Source organism: Watersipora subatra, chromosome 2, assembly GCF_963576615.1.
Source record: "Watersipora subatra chromosome 2, tzWatSuba1.1, whole genome shotgun sequence".
NCBI lineage: Eukaryota > Metazoa > Bryozoa > Gymnolaemata > Cheilostomatida > Watersiporidae > Watersipora > Watersipora subatra.
The window spans coordinates 68,421,967-68,439,116 of record NC_088709.1 but is presented as its reverse complement, the minus strand read 5'-3'; the positions used below and the strand labels follow the sequence as shown (position 1 = coordinate 68,439,116).

Genomic DNA, 17,150 nt, shown 5'->3' with positions numbered 1-17,150 from the left:
TCAGCTGTTGGTTGAAATTCTGTTTGTTTGGTTGTCTGTTGTTAACCGAATCGGATTGTACATCCGTATCCTTTTTATAGCTAGCTCCAAACTAATACATGTACATGTGAAGAAATATATTGAGTCTTGCTGAAACAGGTATATTATATTAAAAAAGAAATATTTTTTATAAATTACATGCTCAAAAAATAAATCCGACCGCGACCAATAGAAGCACAGAGAAGCTAGCATAAGAACCTGGCAAACAAATGTGGGTTCTTAAAGATATGTCAGGCTGATTATCTTTTTAATCATTTTTATCTTCTGAGTCAGAGCTAACAGTGTGTAGCCACATTACATCATTTCCTGTAGGAAACAAAACCTATCCTATCCTCTCATAAGTATCATTGATTTACATAAAGGTGTGTGTAAAAAACATTTGAGTATATATTATTATATTATATTATTCGCTGTTCATTATGACGTGAAAGAATTTTAGAAAGAATGTAAAAATAAGCCTTTATAGGAATTTTATAAGCAACAACAGTTACAAACATGTTTTCATAATAAGATGCCAAATCATACAATTTTGTTAGAAAGGTAACTTTCATTACAAGCAATTTTGGTAGGGCCTGTAAGTAACCTTGATCTTAACAAATAATCTTATCCCGTGCAGCGCCTTCACACCATCCAGTAGCGTGTAGAGGCACATCTATACATTTAGTATCCAAGTTATGATTTGAGTCGATTTCAACCAACCATAGTGAAGATTTATAGGAATTTACCATAAAATATGCCTTTTTTTGCAGTGACAATATCTACTCAACGAGTGAGCGAGAGTGAAGCTACTGAAGGGGGCCTTAACTCTTTCACCACTGCGCTACAATCGCTATTCTGACCAAATTTATTCAAATGGATTTTCGAAAATTCGATATAATGCTAGTATTTATGCAATATCTCGATAATCAATGCAGATATTATTTTACTGTGAAATGCATCTTATTCAGAACAAAAGCTTATACAAGATAAGTACAAAATTGTTTCGTGAATCTCATTCTCGCAAATATTTTGACGCTTTCTTTGCATTGAACAAACACGGTGAGTTTATTATACCCATGCCGTCAGCGATCTGGTTTTCCCATTTTGGAAAATAAGTAGAAATGGAACGTGATTAGCAACAAGGTTGTTTCAATGGAGACAAAATTTGATTGGTCTAGCTAATGCGTAAGTTTCGTAATGAAAAGAAAAGTGAAACCCTATTAGCCGATTCATCGGCGTGGATGGTCTGTACTTCTATTACCATGATTGCCGATACATCGGCTCAGTGAAAGAGTTAAAGGCAGGTTTCCTATATATCCTTGTCCATATATATTGTACTTTCATTGTTCATCATTGACTATGTGCACTGTAAGCTAATAGCATCGACAAAGCAACGCGGATACGTCAGGAAGGTTGCAGCTGCCAAACTTTCCCAATAGTTAGCCGAGCATCAATGATAGCCTGTACAATGTGCACCATTTTGGTGATGGTAATTCGACGTCGCAGATAGCGTGATCTATTTATTTCCATTTATAATAGTTGCTGTGGGACTAGTATGTGATTCGAGCACACGAAAACAAAGGGTTTTCCTCGAAAAAAAAAAAAAAAAAAAAGGATGAGAACACCACATCACGGAGTATTTGCTGATCTGGGTTTGTGATAGTGTGAACATCGTTATCATTGGCGATCATCGAAGTATTTAGCATGAACGCCGAGAAACGACGATAAAGTGTGAACCAGCGAAAAGTACCGGTGGACATAAGTCACAGAGGCCATAACTCCAATAGTTACGGTAATTGTGAAACAAATGTTATACCTTACTTAGTCCTCCATCCATCTGCTAAGCCAGCCACACCAAACAGCATACATGTAATCACTATCTAGTCAGTATCAGATCGTGTAGCCTACTAACCTGCCGCCACCGCACTGGCCTTCCCCAACAGGAACTGCTAACCCAGTAAAACACACACTAACTCGTGTACATGCCATATATCGCCCATCAAAACTATATCAACCAAACGTAGTCAGCCTGATCACTGGAGAGAGGAATGATCATTCTGGCCTAATTAGTGTAATCACCGGGCCATCAAACCAGATGCTATGTACATAGTACAAGGAGGCTTTTGCAAATACCGCAAAGCGAAAATGGAAATAACCCAAAAAAAAATGGCGGCTGTGTCCAACATGTGCCCAACGACACCCAGCAGTGCTTCACAGTGAGCGATCTGAGAAACCTCCCATAATATCTAGTCCAGAGTCAGCACTAGCAAGTGGCAGCAATAATGTATTGAATCCATCATGGTTTCTTGTAGAAAGTCTTAATGTTTAGCACCCTACCTATGATATCTGGTAATAGACTAATTATTTCAACTGAACTAAATTGCTGCTCAGAAAGACCATACGTAGTATACTAAGTGGACGGAACATAACTCACTACATAGTCAACTGCTGATTATGGATATTGTATCCAAAAATATATTCAGGTAGAAAGCTGAACAATTCTATCAAACGCAATGGATGAAAAAACAACAACAGAATAGTTTGTATTTCTTCACTCGTGCTATAAAGGTCTATAGAACTTGAATACTTTTAACTTCATATGGTTTTAAAAATCTTCTCAACGAGTTTGTTTTATAGTAAAGTGTCATAATTATTATATCGCTGCACAAATTGCCTTTTTTAACACATGGCTCTTTTCTCAAGCAGTTGAACTTTTTCCTTTTTAAACAGTGAGAACATCCAGCACTGCTGAAAAACTCTAAATTCGCAAAAACCAACCAGTTGAACAAATTTACTCGCTACTCCAACTCACTTTGTCCTACTCCGAGGCAGCATCATTCTCAGACATGCTCATTAACTGATCCACTTTTTGATAAGGGCCGTTAATTTTACGCATGAATAACGTTGGAGTGAGAAAAATAACTGAGATTGCCAATTAACTTCGGCTAAAGAGAGAGAATACATATTTAATAAGTCAGTAGGTTGCCTAGCAACTAAAGTCGCATAACTGGTCACCATATCAGCATTGCATTAAAGGATGTAGAGAATATTTTATGGTGACGCAAAACCTCATGAATATAGCGATAAGCAAACATATTCATCTTGTTTGCTTAGTGACGGAATATGAATGGAATCACAAATAGAAATACTGTAATGATGGAGTGTTCCTTCCTAACTTCATTAAACAATAACAAGGGCTAACTTAATGTTGGTTGCCAAAATATTTACAATAAAACGAAAGCCTGAAAGGATGACAAAGTTCATAAGAACAGATCAAGAATTAACAAATATAAATAATTTTACATTTGGCAGTAGCCTGGCGATACACTATCAGTTTCACCTTTAATCTGCCTGCGGGTGGGTGTTCAAGAGGCTCGTTCTCAGAACAAGAAAGAGTGAAACCAAATAATTTGAGGACATGGAGAAGGCACGGAGCATTTGCGAGAGAAGTTTAGACACAAATTAGCCAAAAAAGTATGGAAATGCATAGCGTTTACACAGACAAACAGACAGACACATACAAGGACAAAGTGGAATTTATTGACATAGCTATTCCAGAGAGGTTTTGAGTGCTTACGGTGACCTACCATATTGTTTATACATCTCTCCACAATTGATATATGAACGAGGAGAGTTAAAATTTATGTTAACTGCCATCTGAAATTTTGTGACCATGAATTCAACTGAAAATGTGTATTCCATATAGAGTTCTCCTTTGAACATAGGTGGTAAAATGTTTTACGTTTATAAACATAGCCAAACACTTCACATACACCAGAGCCCTTCCCTACTACAGTGATGACGAGTATTCTGCACTGACCTTGATCTTGTGATAGAAGTTGAAGGTCGGCAAGGGCATTCTCCAACTGCGCTGCTGGCGAAACTCTGTTATCGGTTCTCATGCTCCTTCGTGTATGATTTTCAAAAGAGAGCCAAGATGTATACAAGCCCCTTCCCAGCAACAGGTTTCCCGTCTTCAATAGATATCCACCTTATATTATACCAGCTACTGAAAATGTTGTTATTACTTGCTGCTATTATATTCTAACAAATTATGGCCTTTTCATCTTAATGACAGAGAAGGTTATGAGTCCACTATGAAAGGTCAAACTTTTCTAAGCTATCTGCAATAATCTGAGATAAAACAGAGCAGGTAACTACATGTAATTACAATGCAATAAAACAACCGCACTATATACAGCTCTGCAAAATGCTAAACACAAAAAATTCATATTTGTGAAAACGAATACCGGTATGTGATTATTAATACGCCATTTTCGTTCAGAGACACATGAATGAAAGCGTACAATGCGGAAAGTAAAGCAACAAGTTTCTTGAATACCTATACAGTGCACCCTCGAGGTACGATTACCCTGATATACGATTTTTTCACCTTACGAATTCAAACATTGTGATATCTTCACCTCGCTATACGAATCTTACTTCACCATACGATTTTGAGAAAAGTTTCGCCCGAGTTGAAATTTGGCGATCGGTGTGCTCATAACGTGCGTCGAAATAAAAAAGACACCGAAACATAGTTTGCCGAAAACATTTTCAGAACGTTTAGAAGAGACACAATGAGAAAAGTAAAGCAACAAGTTTCTTGAATCCCTATAATATTCACAGTGCGCATAATACTCCTTTCACATTGCTTTTTGGAAAAGTCTTTTTACTGTTGTGAAAGCGTACATGCAAGTGATGGGCACTCAGAAGCGCAGATAAATAATAAGCACCCTAACCTACTCCAACTTGGAAAACATGAAGTTTAAGCTCAGCTTTTATATTTGTTGTTAAAAATTCTCAACTCAAGGCAATTGTAAGGAAAGATTTGAAAAGTTAAAGGATTAAAGATTAAGTTAGACACAACTTTAGTAGACTATCAGAGAGTTTCGATTTTATCAATGATTTGGGATTGTTTTTGATGTTTGAGGTGATTTGACTGGCAGGTTGTTTCAATATTAAAATAGAAATAGCTAATTGTGCTTAAAACACTCAGAAAAAAATTGTGCCTAAGGGACGGGACTAGCTATAGCTGATATCTATCGGCTTTAGCATTTAAAATACATCGCTACGCGTCTCTATTCTGTCGATCTCTTTACAACTATAACACCTACTTTTGCTTGATTTGAGCGTTTTAATCGTGATCAAGTTTTGTCAATTTTAATTTTGAAATCCTGGCAGTTAGATCACGTCAAGCATCAAAAAGCAATCACAAATGATAGAAATATACCCAAACTTTCTCATAACATCTTTTACAATTTGGCGTAAATTCATCTTTAATAGCCTAGTCACATATAAAAAAAACTGGCAGTGAATGAAAGATGAGACAACTGACAAATAACCAACTTTCAGCACACTTGAACGGAGTAATTACCATACTGACAGCTTTGCAACTAAAAGTATCTCAGTTAAATCAAAGGTTACAAAGATCTCATGCTACTCACAGTCAATAGATGACCAACAGACGGCTGAGCTCCCAAACTGACTACTCACAACTTCAGCAAAACCAAAACACAGCAGCGTCTTTTCGAGATGTATTGATGACTGCCACTCGCTGCTATGTTTGTGACATTGTTGTTGTCCTGTTTAGTGAACAAATACATGCAAATAATTGAGGTTGAATTGAAATAATAAGTCAACTGGATTCATTGACACGGCATCTTCACAATAGTCATAATTAGTTCATAGAAACTAGTATCAATAACCGCTTGAAAATCTATTGCTATTCTAACTGGAAGATTAAAATCAACCGCATGCTTAGCGAATCATGGCTTACGCATTATACTCACTGAAAACACGCCTACATACCTTATGAAGCCTTGCCATTAATAGCATTTGATAACATTGACAACACTGTACATGCATATCAAAAATATAAATCAAGCTACATGTATATTCTTCAATCTATAGTAGTATTATTACATATGCTGAGGAAATATTCACCCATTGTAAATATTCCTTAGAGGAAATTTGATGAAGTGATTAAAAGTACTCCTAAAGTGATTAGTTTAGGAGTTTTCTTATCTTTGATGAGTGCCTGCATGTGACTACGAGTGTAATATTCCATTTCAGTAATAAAAACCTATAGGCTTTTAATCTACCATAAAGGGTTGGGCCTGTGCATCTACATCTGTTATGATCTGCCAAGAACCTGGTGCCCTTTTTCTATTTGACCAGCTATATTCGTAGCGTACAGCAAGCACGATGTGCTCAAGCGGGCAGGACAAGTTGGGCAAACTACTACCGGTATAGAAATAATGTAGAAAAGATGAGATGCAACTTAAGGAGCTCACCTGTTAAGACAAGAAAGATATATACACAACAGTAGAAAACAACTCAAAAAATCAATGTGAAAGGACTACTACGTACACTGCAAATATTATAGGGATTTGAAAAAACTTGCTGCTTCGTTTAGGATTTTGAGAATCTTTTGAAGTATATACAAGAAAATACACTAAAGTTAAAACATTGCAGCATCGTTTTACAATAAAGAATTAAGTTTTAACTTTATGATCTTTTAGTATTATCATAATATTTACCTTGAAAATGTGGCACTTGCCACATTGTCAGGTAAATATTGGTCCAGATATGCACACCAGATTATGTCTGAATATATATGAATTCTGTCTCATCATCAATAGCATTAAAGTTACAGAGGATGATCACAGTGACAGCATTCAGAAGAAGGATGAACAAAGTTTAAAATTAGACCTGCAAAACATATTTGGGTTATTCAAAGATCAGCATTTTTCAACAAAATTCAAAAACCTTTCTGAACAGATTAAGATGAGGTTTGGCCTTAACGCTTACCCACTAATATGAACAAGGTTTTCTTAAATGTTTGCTACTATTGCTATTTAAAAGTTTAGCAAAAGTTGAAATAAAATTGAGCTATAAAGCTCTCTATGACTATCACCAATCAATGTCTAATTTGTTGCAACAGCTTTTGGAATTTTGACAATGCCGAGATCTTATTATAATAACCATAATAAGATTATAATTAAAATTAAATTAAAATTTTAATTATTATTCGATTATAATAATTATAATAAAAAACGAGATCTTACTATAATTAACTAACACCCTGACAGTCTGATGCGCCACAAGAGATCGGCACGTGTAATAAGTAGCTGCACAATTATTCTGAAACAAGACGGTTGAGGCAGGAAGTAAAGCGTCAGTCTACAAAGCTGGAAGTCGCGAGTTTGAATCCTGTTAAAAGGAATAATTGTTCCTAATCTCTAAGAGTGGCTCCAGACAGACGAATGGACACATATCATATACCCTACAGGATGAAAATACCCGATGGATATAAAAATTCGCGATTTCGCGGGCAGACAACTCCGCGAATTATTAAATTCCGTGAATAATTAGTTTTATTTTTAAACACAGGAGAGAACAACTACTGCCTCAAATTAAAAACTAGTCGCTAGGCAGAAGTACTAAACGTAGCCGAGTTCTAAAACTTTTTAAAAATTATCGCCGGGGCTTCGAAATAACCCCATTGCTAATGCATCACACTTCTTTACAAAATTATTCAAGGCTTTCACAAGTTATGCATAATGGCGTCATCGCAAAAATAGTTGTTAGGCAGAAGTACTAAACTTAGCCGAGTTCAAAAATTTTTTTAAAAGCATCGCCGGGGCTTCGAGTTAACCCCATTGCTAATGCATCACACTTCTTTACAGAATTATTCAATGTTGTCACATGTTATGCAGAATGGCTTCTCAAAAATCTATATTACAGTTTTTTACATTAAAATCGACTGCATCAACTTCTAAAACTGAAGTTGATGACTCTAGTGATTCTGATCTGGATATCATGGTAAGTATTTGATTTTTAGAATCGTTTTTTCCATAATTACCTAACTGCGTTAGTTCATTATCTTGTTTAAAACCGATCGCTTTTATTCGATATTCAGCTATTGTTTTTGTACTTCTTGTACACTTGTTAATATTTTTCTTTTTTGTGTTTACTGCAGATTAAGAATGAAACAGCATCTCTTCCTGTCACGAAAACTAGAGACAAACATTCCAACTACACCGATAGTGAACGCCTTACCATTTGCCAACTTGCGTGTACCTATGGCACAGCATCTACTTTGCAAAAAATTTCATATATTAAAAACGAATCGACTGTACGAACGTGGCTGAAAATCTACAAGGAGAAAGTTGACACATTAAAAAATAAATTCAAAGAATATGATCCCAAAATCCATGTGGTGTCATGTTTATATGACAAGTTTGATGATAAGCGCGGACGCCCTAAGAAAATAGGAAACAAAATGGACAATCTTGTTATTAAAAAACTTGAACAAATTCGCACAGCTGGTGGCGTGATTAATCGGCGGATTGCTCAGTGCGTGGCAAAAGCAGTTATTAGCAAAGGAAACCCAGGTCTTCTTAAGGAAAATGGAGGTAGCTTTGAGCTGACTGAGGGCTGGGCGAAGTCGCTGTCCAAGAGAATGGGACACACACAAAGGAAGGCCACCACTGGAAAACTTCAGCTTCCTACGAACTACATAGAGGAAATGTCGCTAACTTTTACGCGTGAGATTTCCCAGCATGTGATGGCAAAAAACATTCCTTTGTGTCTGATCCTTAATTGGGGCAAAACACGACTCAAGTATGTGCCAGTCTCAGATAAAACCAGGGCCCCCAAGGGCTCGGCAAAGGTAGCCATTAAAGGCCTTAGCGACAAAAGAGGGGTTACTGTTGTATTAGCAGTGTCTATGGACGGTACGATGCTTCCCTATCAGGTTATTTACCCAAGTAAAACTGCCAAAATTTTGCCGCAGCACAAAATGCCTGCAGGCTTTGATTTACAAGCAAACCCTAGCCACTGGGCCAATGAGGAGACAATGATCAAATATGTGGAGAATGTCATTCGGCCATGCATAGATGAAACGAGGACTCGACTTGGCAAACCAAATACGCCAGCTCTTCTTCTTTATGACGCTTTTCGAGCACCCAATACTGATAATTTCAAAAGCAAACTCAGCTCCGTGAATGTGATCTGCATGCAGGTAAGCCTAGACTTCAAATTGATACTTTCCTAAATTTGTGTATCAGTTTTATAACATAGCCAAATCCTGTTCTTCGTTTCATTGTTTGCAGGGCATAGTTATATATATATATATATATATATATATATATATATATATATATATATATATATATATATATATATATATATATATATATATATAGTACTTTATTGGCAATAATTTCATTTCACAAATAGAAATGTTGTTCAAATTAGGCCATACAACATAGTTCAGACCAATCAATATTTAACTGCAATTTGTTTTATAGATTCTAAAGAACATGACTGACATCCTGCAGCCGTTAGACCTCTCAGTCAATAAACCGTTTAAAGACTTCATCAAATTAAATTCTCCCAATGGTAAGCATATAAATTTAAAATGAGCCTGACTGCGAAGCCATAAAAAATTGTATAAACGAAGACATTGTAAAGCCTCTGCAAACGCTCTTTGCAGTGTTGAAGCATTGTATGCAAAAAGAATTTGCTTGGAAAACCTGTTTTGCATCAATTGTAACTGTTTATAAAATGGCAGAATGTTTGATCTAAGCATAATTTTTTGATTCACAGGTACACAAAACAAATCATGGAGGTCGGCCATCAGTATGAGAAGGTTGCGCCACTGATGAAAAACATAACCAAGCTCAGAGAGATGCGTGCCAAATGGTTGTGTGAATCATACAGGCACTTTTTGTTACCATCGCAGAGGGTGACCATACAGAATGGATTCACCACGGCAGGGATATAGGAATCATGATTGCAATATATATATTCAGAGATGTGTAGAATGTAGAGATATTTTACATGTATAAATACATATTTTACTACCCTAACTAGAGTGTTGGAATAGGTTAATGTTACTCATCTTTTTTCCAGATTGATGTTTTACTCTGGGGTCACGACAGGTCTGTTTCGTGCTGGTGCTCTCTTAAGGTAAAATGTGTTAAAACCCAGAATTTAACACAAGTTACCTGAAGAGTGCACCAGCACGAAGCAGGCCTGTCGTGACCCAAGAGTAAAATCAATCTGGAAAAAAGATAAGTAACATTAACCTATTCCAACACTCAAGTTAGTTATAACACTCCGCACTTTTCAGAGCGTAGAGTGCTGTTAGCAGTAGGCCTGACCACTCACTATAATTACATATTTTATAGAACATTAAATATATTACATATATATATTTGAAGTAAATCGATATATATAGATATTTCTCAAGGATTTTTAGAGATATTTTTATGTATAAATATGTTATAATTAATTACAAACTTGAGTGTACAAATAATGTATTTCAAATACAAATAAAATTTTACAAACAATGAACGGAAAAAATAAAAAGTTTCGCCCATATGGTGGTTGTCTCGCAATAAAATTAAACTGATACATTTTACAAGTAAATACTGGCGTAGAATGGTGCTCTCTGACTAGTTATTTTGGTAATAGCAGCGGTATATCGCTGTCACTGTCTTGGGTAGATGTTAAAGGCAATTCTCTCATTACTACGTGGCTGGTAAGTCAGTTATCATCAGAAATCTCCTCGTGGCTTACTATTGCAAAGTTCTGCTGGTTGGCCAAAAGTTTGTGATCGTAAAGGCGTTCTTGTTCCTTTTTTAAAACAGATATATTCTCCTCGTTAGCAGCTGCGGTCACTTCAATTTCAAGACATCCCTGAATGATTGGTGATCTTCTAGGAATGACATCCACCACCCTTGCAGTCATTGTACCTCCGGATATGATAAAAAAGCTGCTTACTATACTTATTTCACGGGGTAGATGACCAACCGTTGCGCAGTCTGCGTTTATTAGCTTTACTGCCAATGGTTCGTGTAGATTATTGGGATCTTTCTCACACTAAAACGAATAACAAAGTGGTAGGGGTGGAAAAATAAATATTGCGTTTTACTAAAGTAAAATTCAATTATTAATTTAGTAAATGGTTTTAAAAAAAACTCATTACTTACCACAAGTTGTTGGCTTATCAAAGGCCTCCAAAGTGATGAATATTCGTGAAAACCTCTGGACACAGCAAAAATTGTTTACCGTTGCTTAGCATGATCGCCTCGCAGTTGTAAGCTAAATATAAACCGGAACACGCGGTGTGCACATGCATAAGGATAACTCTATTGCTAGCCGCAATAGAATTAACTTTTCCTAGAGAGTGGCAGTTGTCAGCCGCGAATAAATTCATCCGCGAATATGCATGAAAAGACAATTTTCGCGAAATTTAACTTCGCGAACGAATTCATCCTGTAGGGTAGTAAAGATGAGTAGTGAGGGCTTTTTAAAGCTTTCAGTCATAGATATAGTAAACCCTAGATATGTGAATAATCAAAACAAGTGAGGCCTATAATTAGCATGACGCAACGTCATGGTGATGTGCAAAGCGAATCAGCTGATCTATTAACTCCTATTGACTTAGCACTAAAAACTGCTCAATTTTTCCATAGTTTGTGCATCTGAGACTGCATGTTTTATTGAAAATATGTAAAACTTATATGCAGTAATACTTCAACTTACAAGTGCCCTAACGTACGAGAAACTTGAGGTACGAGCCAGCTTTTAAGCAAGTTTTAGCACTAAAATACGAGCCATGTTTGAGATACGAGCACATGAGACAGTTGCCAAGTATGTCGGAGGTGTTTTATGAGAACAACATCACTCTGTATTTTCAACTGCTCAGATTATACTTTTGTACCATGTTTTTTGTGCGCGATTTTCAGTGCAGAATTATGTGAATTAAAAGTACCGTGCGTAGACCGAAAGTTTGCCAGTAAAAGAATAGATAATGCAAAGAAAAAGCGAATGATAACAATTGATATTAAATGGAAAATTATTGAAAAATATGCAAAAGATGTATGCGTGATTGAGCTTGCTCAACAATATGACAGAAATACATCCACAATTATCAATCACAAGGATTGTATTCAAGGCATTTAGTCTGCAAAAGGACTAACCATAGTTTCTAAACGATGCAGCGATCTTCACGACCACTGATGGAGAGACTGCTCAGGTTTTGGATAAAAGACAAACAATTGGCCGGTGACTGCGTAACTGAAACGATGCTACGTAAAATGGCCGGTGCTATCTATCAAGACTATAAAAAATAGACATTCGGACAAGTTGCCTAGCGGTCGTGCATTAACCCTTGGTGATGACACCTGTGTTCGTCCTGATCGCAACACGTTGAAAGGGCGACAAAGGCAAATGTCCTTAGATAGGTTTCTCTTAAAACGGCCGGCTGGTCGTGAGAGCGAAACAAAAGAAAAATTAGCAAACCAGCGAGAAACTTAAAACTATGAACGCCGAAGAAACTTTAATTACGTTAAGTTAAAGATTAAAGTTTGCTTTTAGGTTTGCTTTTAAGTTTGTCTTTTACGACTTGAATAAAATCTAAATTCATCAAAGTCAACTGTTGTAATGAAGGATAACTTATCTCTCCCTCTCTGGCAAATGCTAGCGTTAGCCGCTATTTTATGTATTTAATTTTACATTTTAATTAATCACATTTCCTTGCATTATTTTTATTTGTTGTTTTTTGAAAGCATGTGGTAAGTTAGGACAATAACCAACATGTTCTTTCTGTTACAATATATTGTTTTGAGTGTTTTATATGCATTTTCAGAGTATGAAAACCTATCAATATGTATTTAATTGTTCTATATATAAATAAATTGCACCAACATGCGAGTAAATTGACATACGAGCTCAGTCTCTGAACGCATTAAGCTCGTAAGTCGAAGTATGACTGTAATGACTTTGGATGAGAAAGGCAAGAATCTTACACACATGGTAATGAATAATACCAATGATTTAGAAGCTTCTATATTATTGATAATACAAAGAGTGACCAAATAGAAATTAAACTAATAACAAACTAATGAATCAAATGAGGTTTAGAAGCAGTTACGCTGGACCACTGTATTAAACACCCATTAGACATGACTGAAAATAACTAGACGAGATAGTTTTGTCTAAGGTTGGTTGAACTAGATTCCTGCTTTGAAGCGGCATAGTGTTTTCTGATTTTAGTATAGCGATTTACTATAGTTTTGAGTAGACTGTTGGCATGCACTGTACATGTAAAACCTTGATGGAGGTTATGTAATAAGACATATATGTTACTGTCTGTGATGTTACTTGTTTAAAAGCTCTCTGTGTGATACCACAGCTCTCCATGTGTGAACGTAGGCACTTTTCTGCAGCAATTCATATTCGGCCTATCAATCTGGTCGCCAATCCTCCTCTGTTTCTAACTGAGATAAGGGTTATGTCATCACTATTTCTACTTCCCACTACTTCGACATCGGTCAAGAACTTGATACGCTCATCACATTTGAGTTAGAAAAAAATCCTCATCACCGAACTCCTCATCTTCACCTTCCTCAGCTTTTGTCTCTTCTTTCTTTTTCTTTCTAGCCAGAGAATGTAGCAGGAGTTGGCCAGTTTTTTCAGCCCTGCTCACATCCAGATCAATACAGTTAACATTGGGACATGGTGTGATATCTGCTTTTATGAACAGTGCTCGAAGTGCAGATCTAAAGCACTGCACATCCGGATTATTGTTATAGCCACCCTTAGATCGTATTGTGGAAAACAGAATCTCAATGTGATCCTGGTTGATCTTAAAGGTTAGGAAGTAGTTGATGTAAGGGTAGTTGCTGAAAAGATATTGAGCAATGTCATGTACAGATTTGGCTGCTGACACAAAACCAATGACGAAATGATGATGATTTTCCTATTATTTTCCACTAGCAGCTTTCAGCTTGGTGTCTTTAATCGGCATAGATAGCTTATGATATTGTTGAGAACCTCTTGTTTTGAGTTGAAGTTCTGTTTTGTTATGGGCAATTCAGGATATACCTGGGGTGTTGTGGTCTCTTCTGATGACATTTCACTAAGAATTTGGTCTTATTGTTATGTTTATGACTTAAAAACTAGCATCCCAAGCGTGCTTTCACTACTAAACTTATTGCTCAATTGAAGGCTTTGATGCTGTGATGCACATCACTACGACATAACGTCGTGAAAACAACAGCCAATTATAGGCCTCACTTTTGCTCCATTGTATTGATAGCTATTCGCCAATCTAGGGTTTACTATATCTATGGCTTTCAGTAGGTAAAAAAGGCAGAAATACATTGGTTATCTTCAGATAGTCAGCATCTTAAATGTTTGACTTTTACGTTGAACCTGAGCAGATAAATTCTGAAAAACATACCAGTTTAAAACATATTTCTGTCCTTAGTTCTATAGTGTATTCTAAAAAAACATGGGAGCCAATCAGAGTAGTTTGCAGTTTTGCCTTATTCTGATAACTGACTTTATAAGTGAGAAGACAATGGCCAGCAATTCAAATCTACCTTGGAGGTTGACAAAACCAAAAAATCCTTTTAAAATTTTATTCAAATACGTTATTTTATTTAAAATAATTAAAGCTGAAATAAAATAACCAATACTCTACAATCCAAGTAGTCATCCTGCTGATATTTAAAGTTGTAAGTGTAACGTGTAAGTTGTAGGTGTAAGTCGTTCTGTGTTCTCAGCAAGCAAAAGCTCAAAACAAGCACAATAATTTTGTTGTTTCGGAGTGATAACATATTCTGTTACTAATAGTTGTTGTAAATGCTACTGTACATCATCGCTATATGCATAGGAACTCACAGAAAGTCTGGAGGACACAATAAGAATACGTTTACATCAAAAAGCGCACATATGATTAATCTTTCCAAAATGATTGTAAAAACACTTTAACTAAACTTATTTTCTCTCCAGATAAAATTACCTTCATCACGCGATGGAATGACTAAAAATGCCTGTTCTGCTAAATGATATAAAAGAAGTGACTCACACCGGCAATAAATTTGAACATAAAAAAGATGTGAAAGCAATGGAACTGAGTATATAAGTTACTTTGTTTTGCTAATGAAATGACTCCATACAAAAGGAAATGACTCCACAAATAGGCTTTCTGAACAGCTCTTGCAATTATGGATCTATGAAATCACAGCTTTCTAACTCACTAGATGCATTTACCACAACCCTTCATGCTGTAAAAGATCTACTAGTGGAAGTGCTCTCATCACCGCTGTCTAGTTGATGATCAGAAAGTTACTCAAGCAAAATATTGGCAAAGAAAATAATTAATCACTGATACGGATGTATGTACTATCCCTTGTTGTGTTGAAGATTTCTGTAGAAACTTCTCAAATAATATACGTACACCCCATGTTCACTGTGTGTGTGGAATGTTTTTAAAGAAAACAAAGATGTATGTTTTTCTTGAATCAATCCTGTCTGATAATTACTTAACCAGCTACAAGCACTTGAATAATCACCTTCTTCGTTAATCTCTTAGAGTCAGCCATGGTGAAATTCCGTGTTTTTGCTGCCACTCACTGCTTGTCTCGGTCCGGATAGGACTGTCAAGTTGCACCATGAAGTGTTGTCACCTTCATAAACAGTCAGTTAGAAGTCTTGGTACTGGCAACCGTAAATAGAACTTTTACACAGAACATGGTTGTTCATTCATATTATCAACAAAGGTTGTAATACAGAGACAAAAAGTCAGTCAATTTAATTCAATTTGTCTGTTCTTATGTAACATTTTCAATTGTTGGAGAGATATATATTTCAATAGCAACTCGGTTTAATCTAGCAATAATTAACAGAGATTATGCAACACCCAACATTATTTTCATGACTACCTGTTACATATACAGTGTTATAATTATATGAAGTGTTATGCCTTACTATGCTCATGTTATTATGCATATATTATGCTCCTTCTGCTATGCCTGTACATCTCATGCCCTTACAAATTAATTTTAACTAGTGTTATGTAATATTTTTGCTTATGCGAAGTTTGTTTTACAAACTTCATTGTAGTCTTAGTACAATAAAGACTAGCAGTAAATTCAAACTTTCTTGAAACAACCCCAAGTTTTATTAGCGGGACAAAAGTTTCTACAGTGAAGTATTTTCCTAAAGAAGGTGGAGAGGATAGTAAAGCAAAGGCACAGCTGCAGAACTATTCGAAGAGAAGATTATTGCTGTATGACCGCAACCCTAAGCACAAGAAGCAAAGGCAAAGTTGCCGAATTATCCTGAAGAAAAGATTATTGCTGTACAACTGCAACCCTAAGCACAAGAAGCAAAGGCACGGTTGCAGAATTATCCTGAAGAGAGGATTATTGCTGTGACCGTGAGCATAGCCCGACAGCTAATTAGCTGTTGACATTATTTAGTGGCAGCTTGTCAAATTACATTACATATTTGTATGTAATAACACTGTCTCTTACACGTTCTCATATGTTCAGTAGTAACTGAGCGAACTGTATTAGTACAAGTGGACAACTTGTTTGCTACGCTTAAGACACCATGTCACAAACACTCTGATAATTCATTACCAATAGCCAGTGAAGTAAATTCTACTCGACAAGGATAGACAACTCCCAACTCAAGAGCGCGTTCATGCAAACTCGATGAGTTGATGAACAGACTCGTGGGTGAGCTGATGAACAGACTCGAGGGCGAGCCGATAAACAGACTCTAGAGGGAGCCGATAATCAGACTCGAGAGTGAGCCGATAAACAGACTTGAGAGTGAGCCGATAAACAGACTCGATGGTGAGCCGATAAACAGACTCGTGGGTGAGCCGATAAACAGACTTGAGAGTGAGCCGATAAACAAACTCGTGGGTGAGCTGATAAACAGACTTGTGGATGAGCCGATAAACAGACTCGATGGTGAGCCGATAAACAGACTCAAGAGTGAGCCGATAAACAGACTCGTGGATGAGCCGATAAACAGACTCGATGGTGAGCCGATAAACAGACTCGTGGGTGAGCCGATAAACAGACTCGTGGGTGAGCCTCGAGAGTGAACCGACTCGACAATCGACTCGAGAATCGACTCAAGAATCGACTCGAGAGTGAGCCGATGAACAGACTTGAGAGAGACGATAAACAGACTCAAGAGTGAGCCGATAAACAGACTCGAGAGTGAGCCAATAAACATACTCGATGGTGTCTTTTCTCAACTATTACACCCTAGTAAGCCAAGCGCACTAATTCTTGATGTTCGGTCAATAG

At 36.6% G+C, this 17,150-nt stretch overlaps 1 protein-coding gene across 3 annotated transcripts in view; it reads right to left on the bottom strand.

Moving 5' to 3' along the window:
* Window positions 1–3,964, bottom strand: part of LOC137387064 (KN motif and ankyrin repeat domain-containing protein 1-like) — a 67,903-nt gene extending 63,939 nt beyond the window's left edge. For 2 of the 3 annotated variants that reach the window (XM_068073349.1, XM_068073353.1), the window contains exon 1: window positions 3,839–3,964. In XM_068073349.1, coding sequence (XP_067929450.1) covers window positions 3,839–3,920 — 82 coding nt within the window. In that variant the 5' untranslated portion in view covers window positions 3,921–3,964. Of the gene's footprint in view, window positions 1–1,834; window positions 1,919–3,838 lie in introns of those variants that run through there. The other variant, XM_068073351.1, reaches the window with a different exon arrangement.
* Between the last annotated feature and the right edge of the window lie 13,186 nt (window positions 3,965–17,150).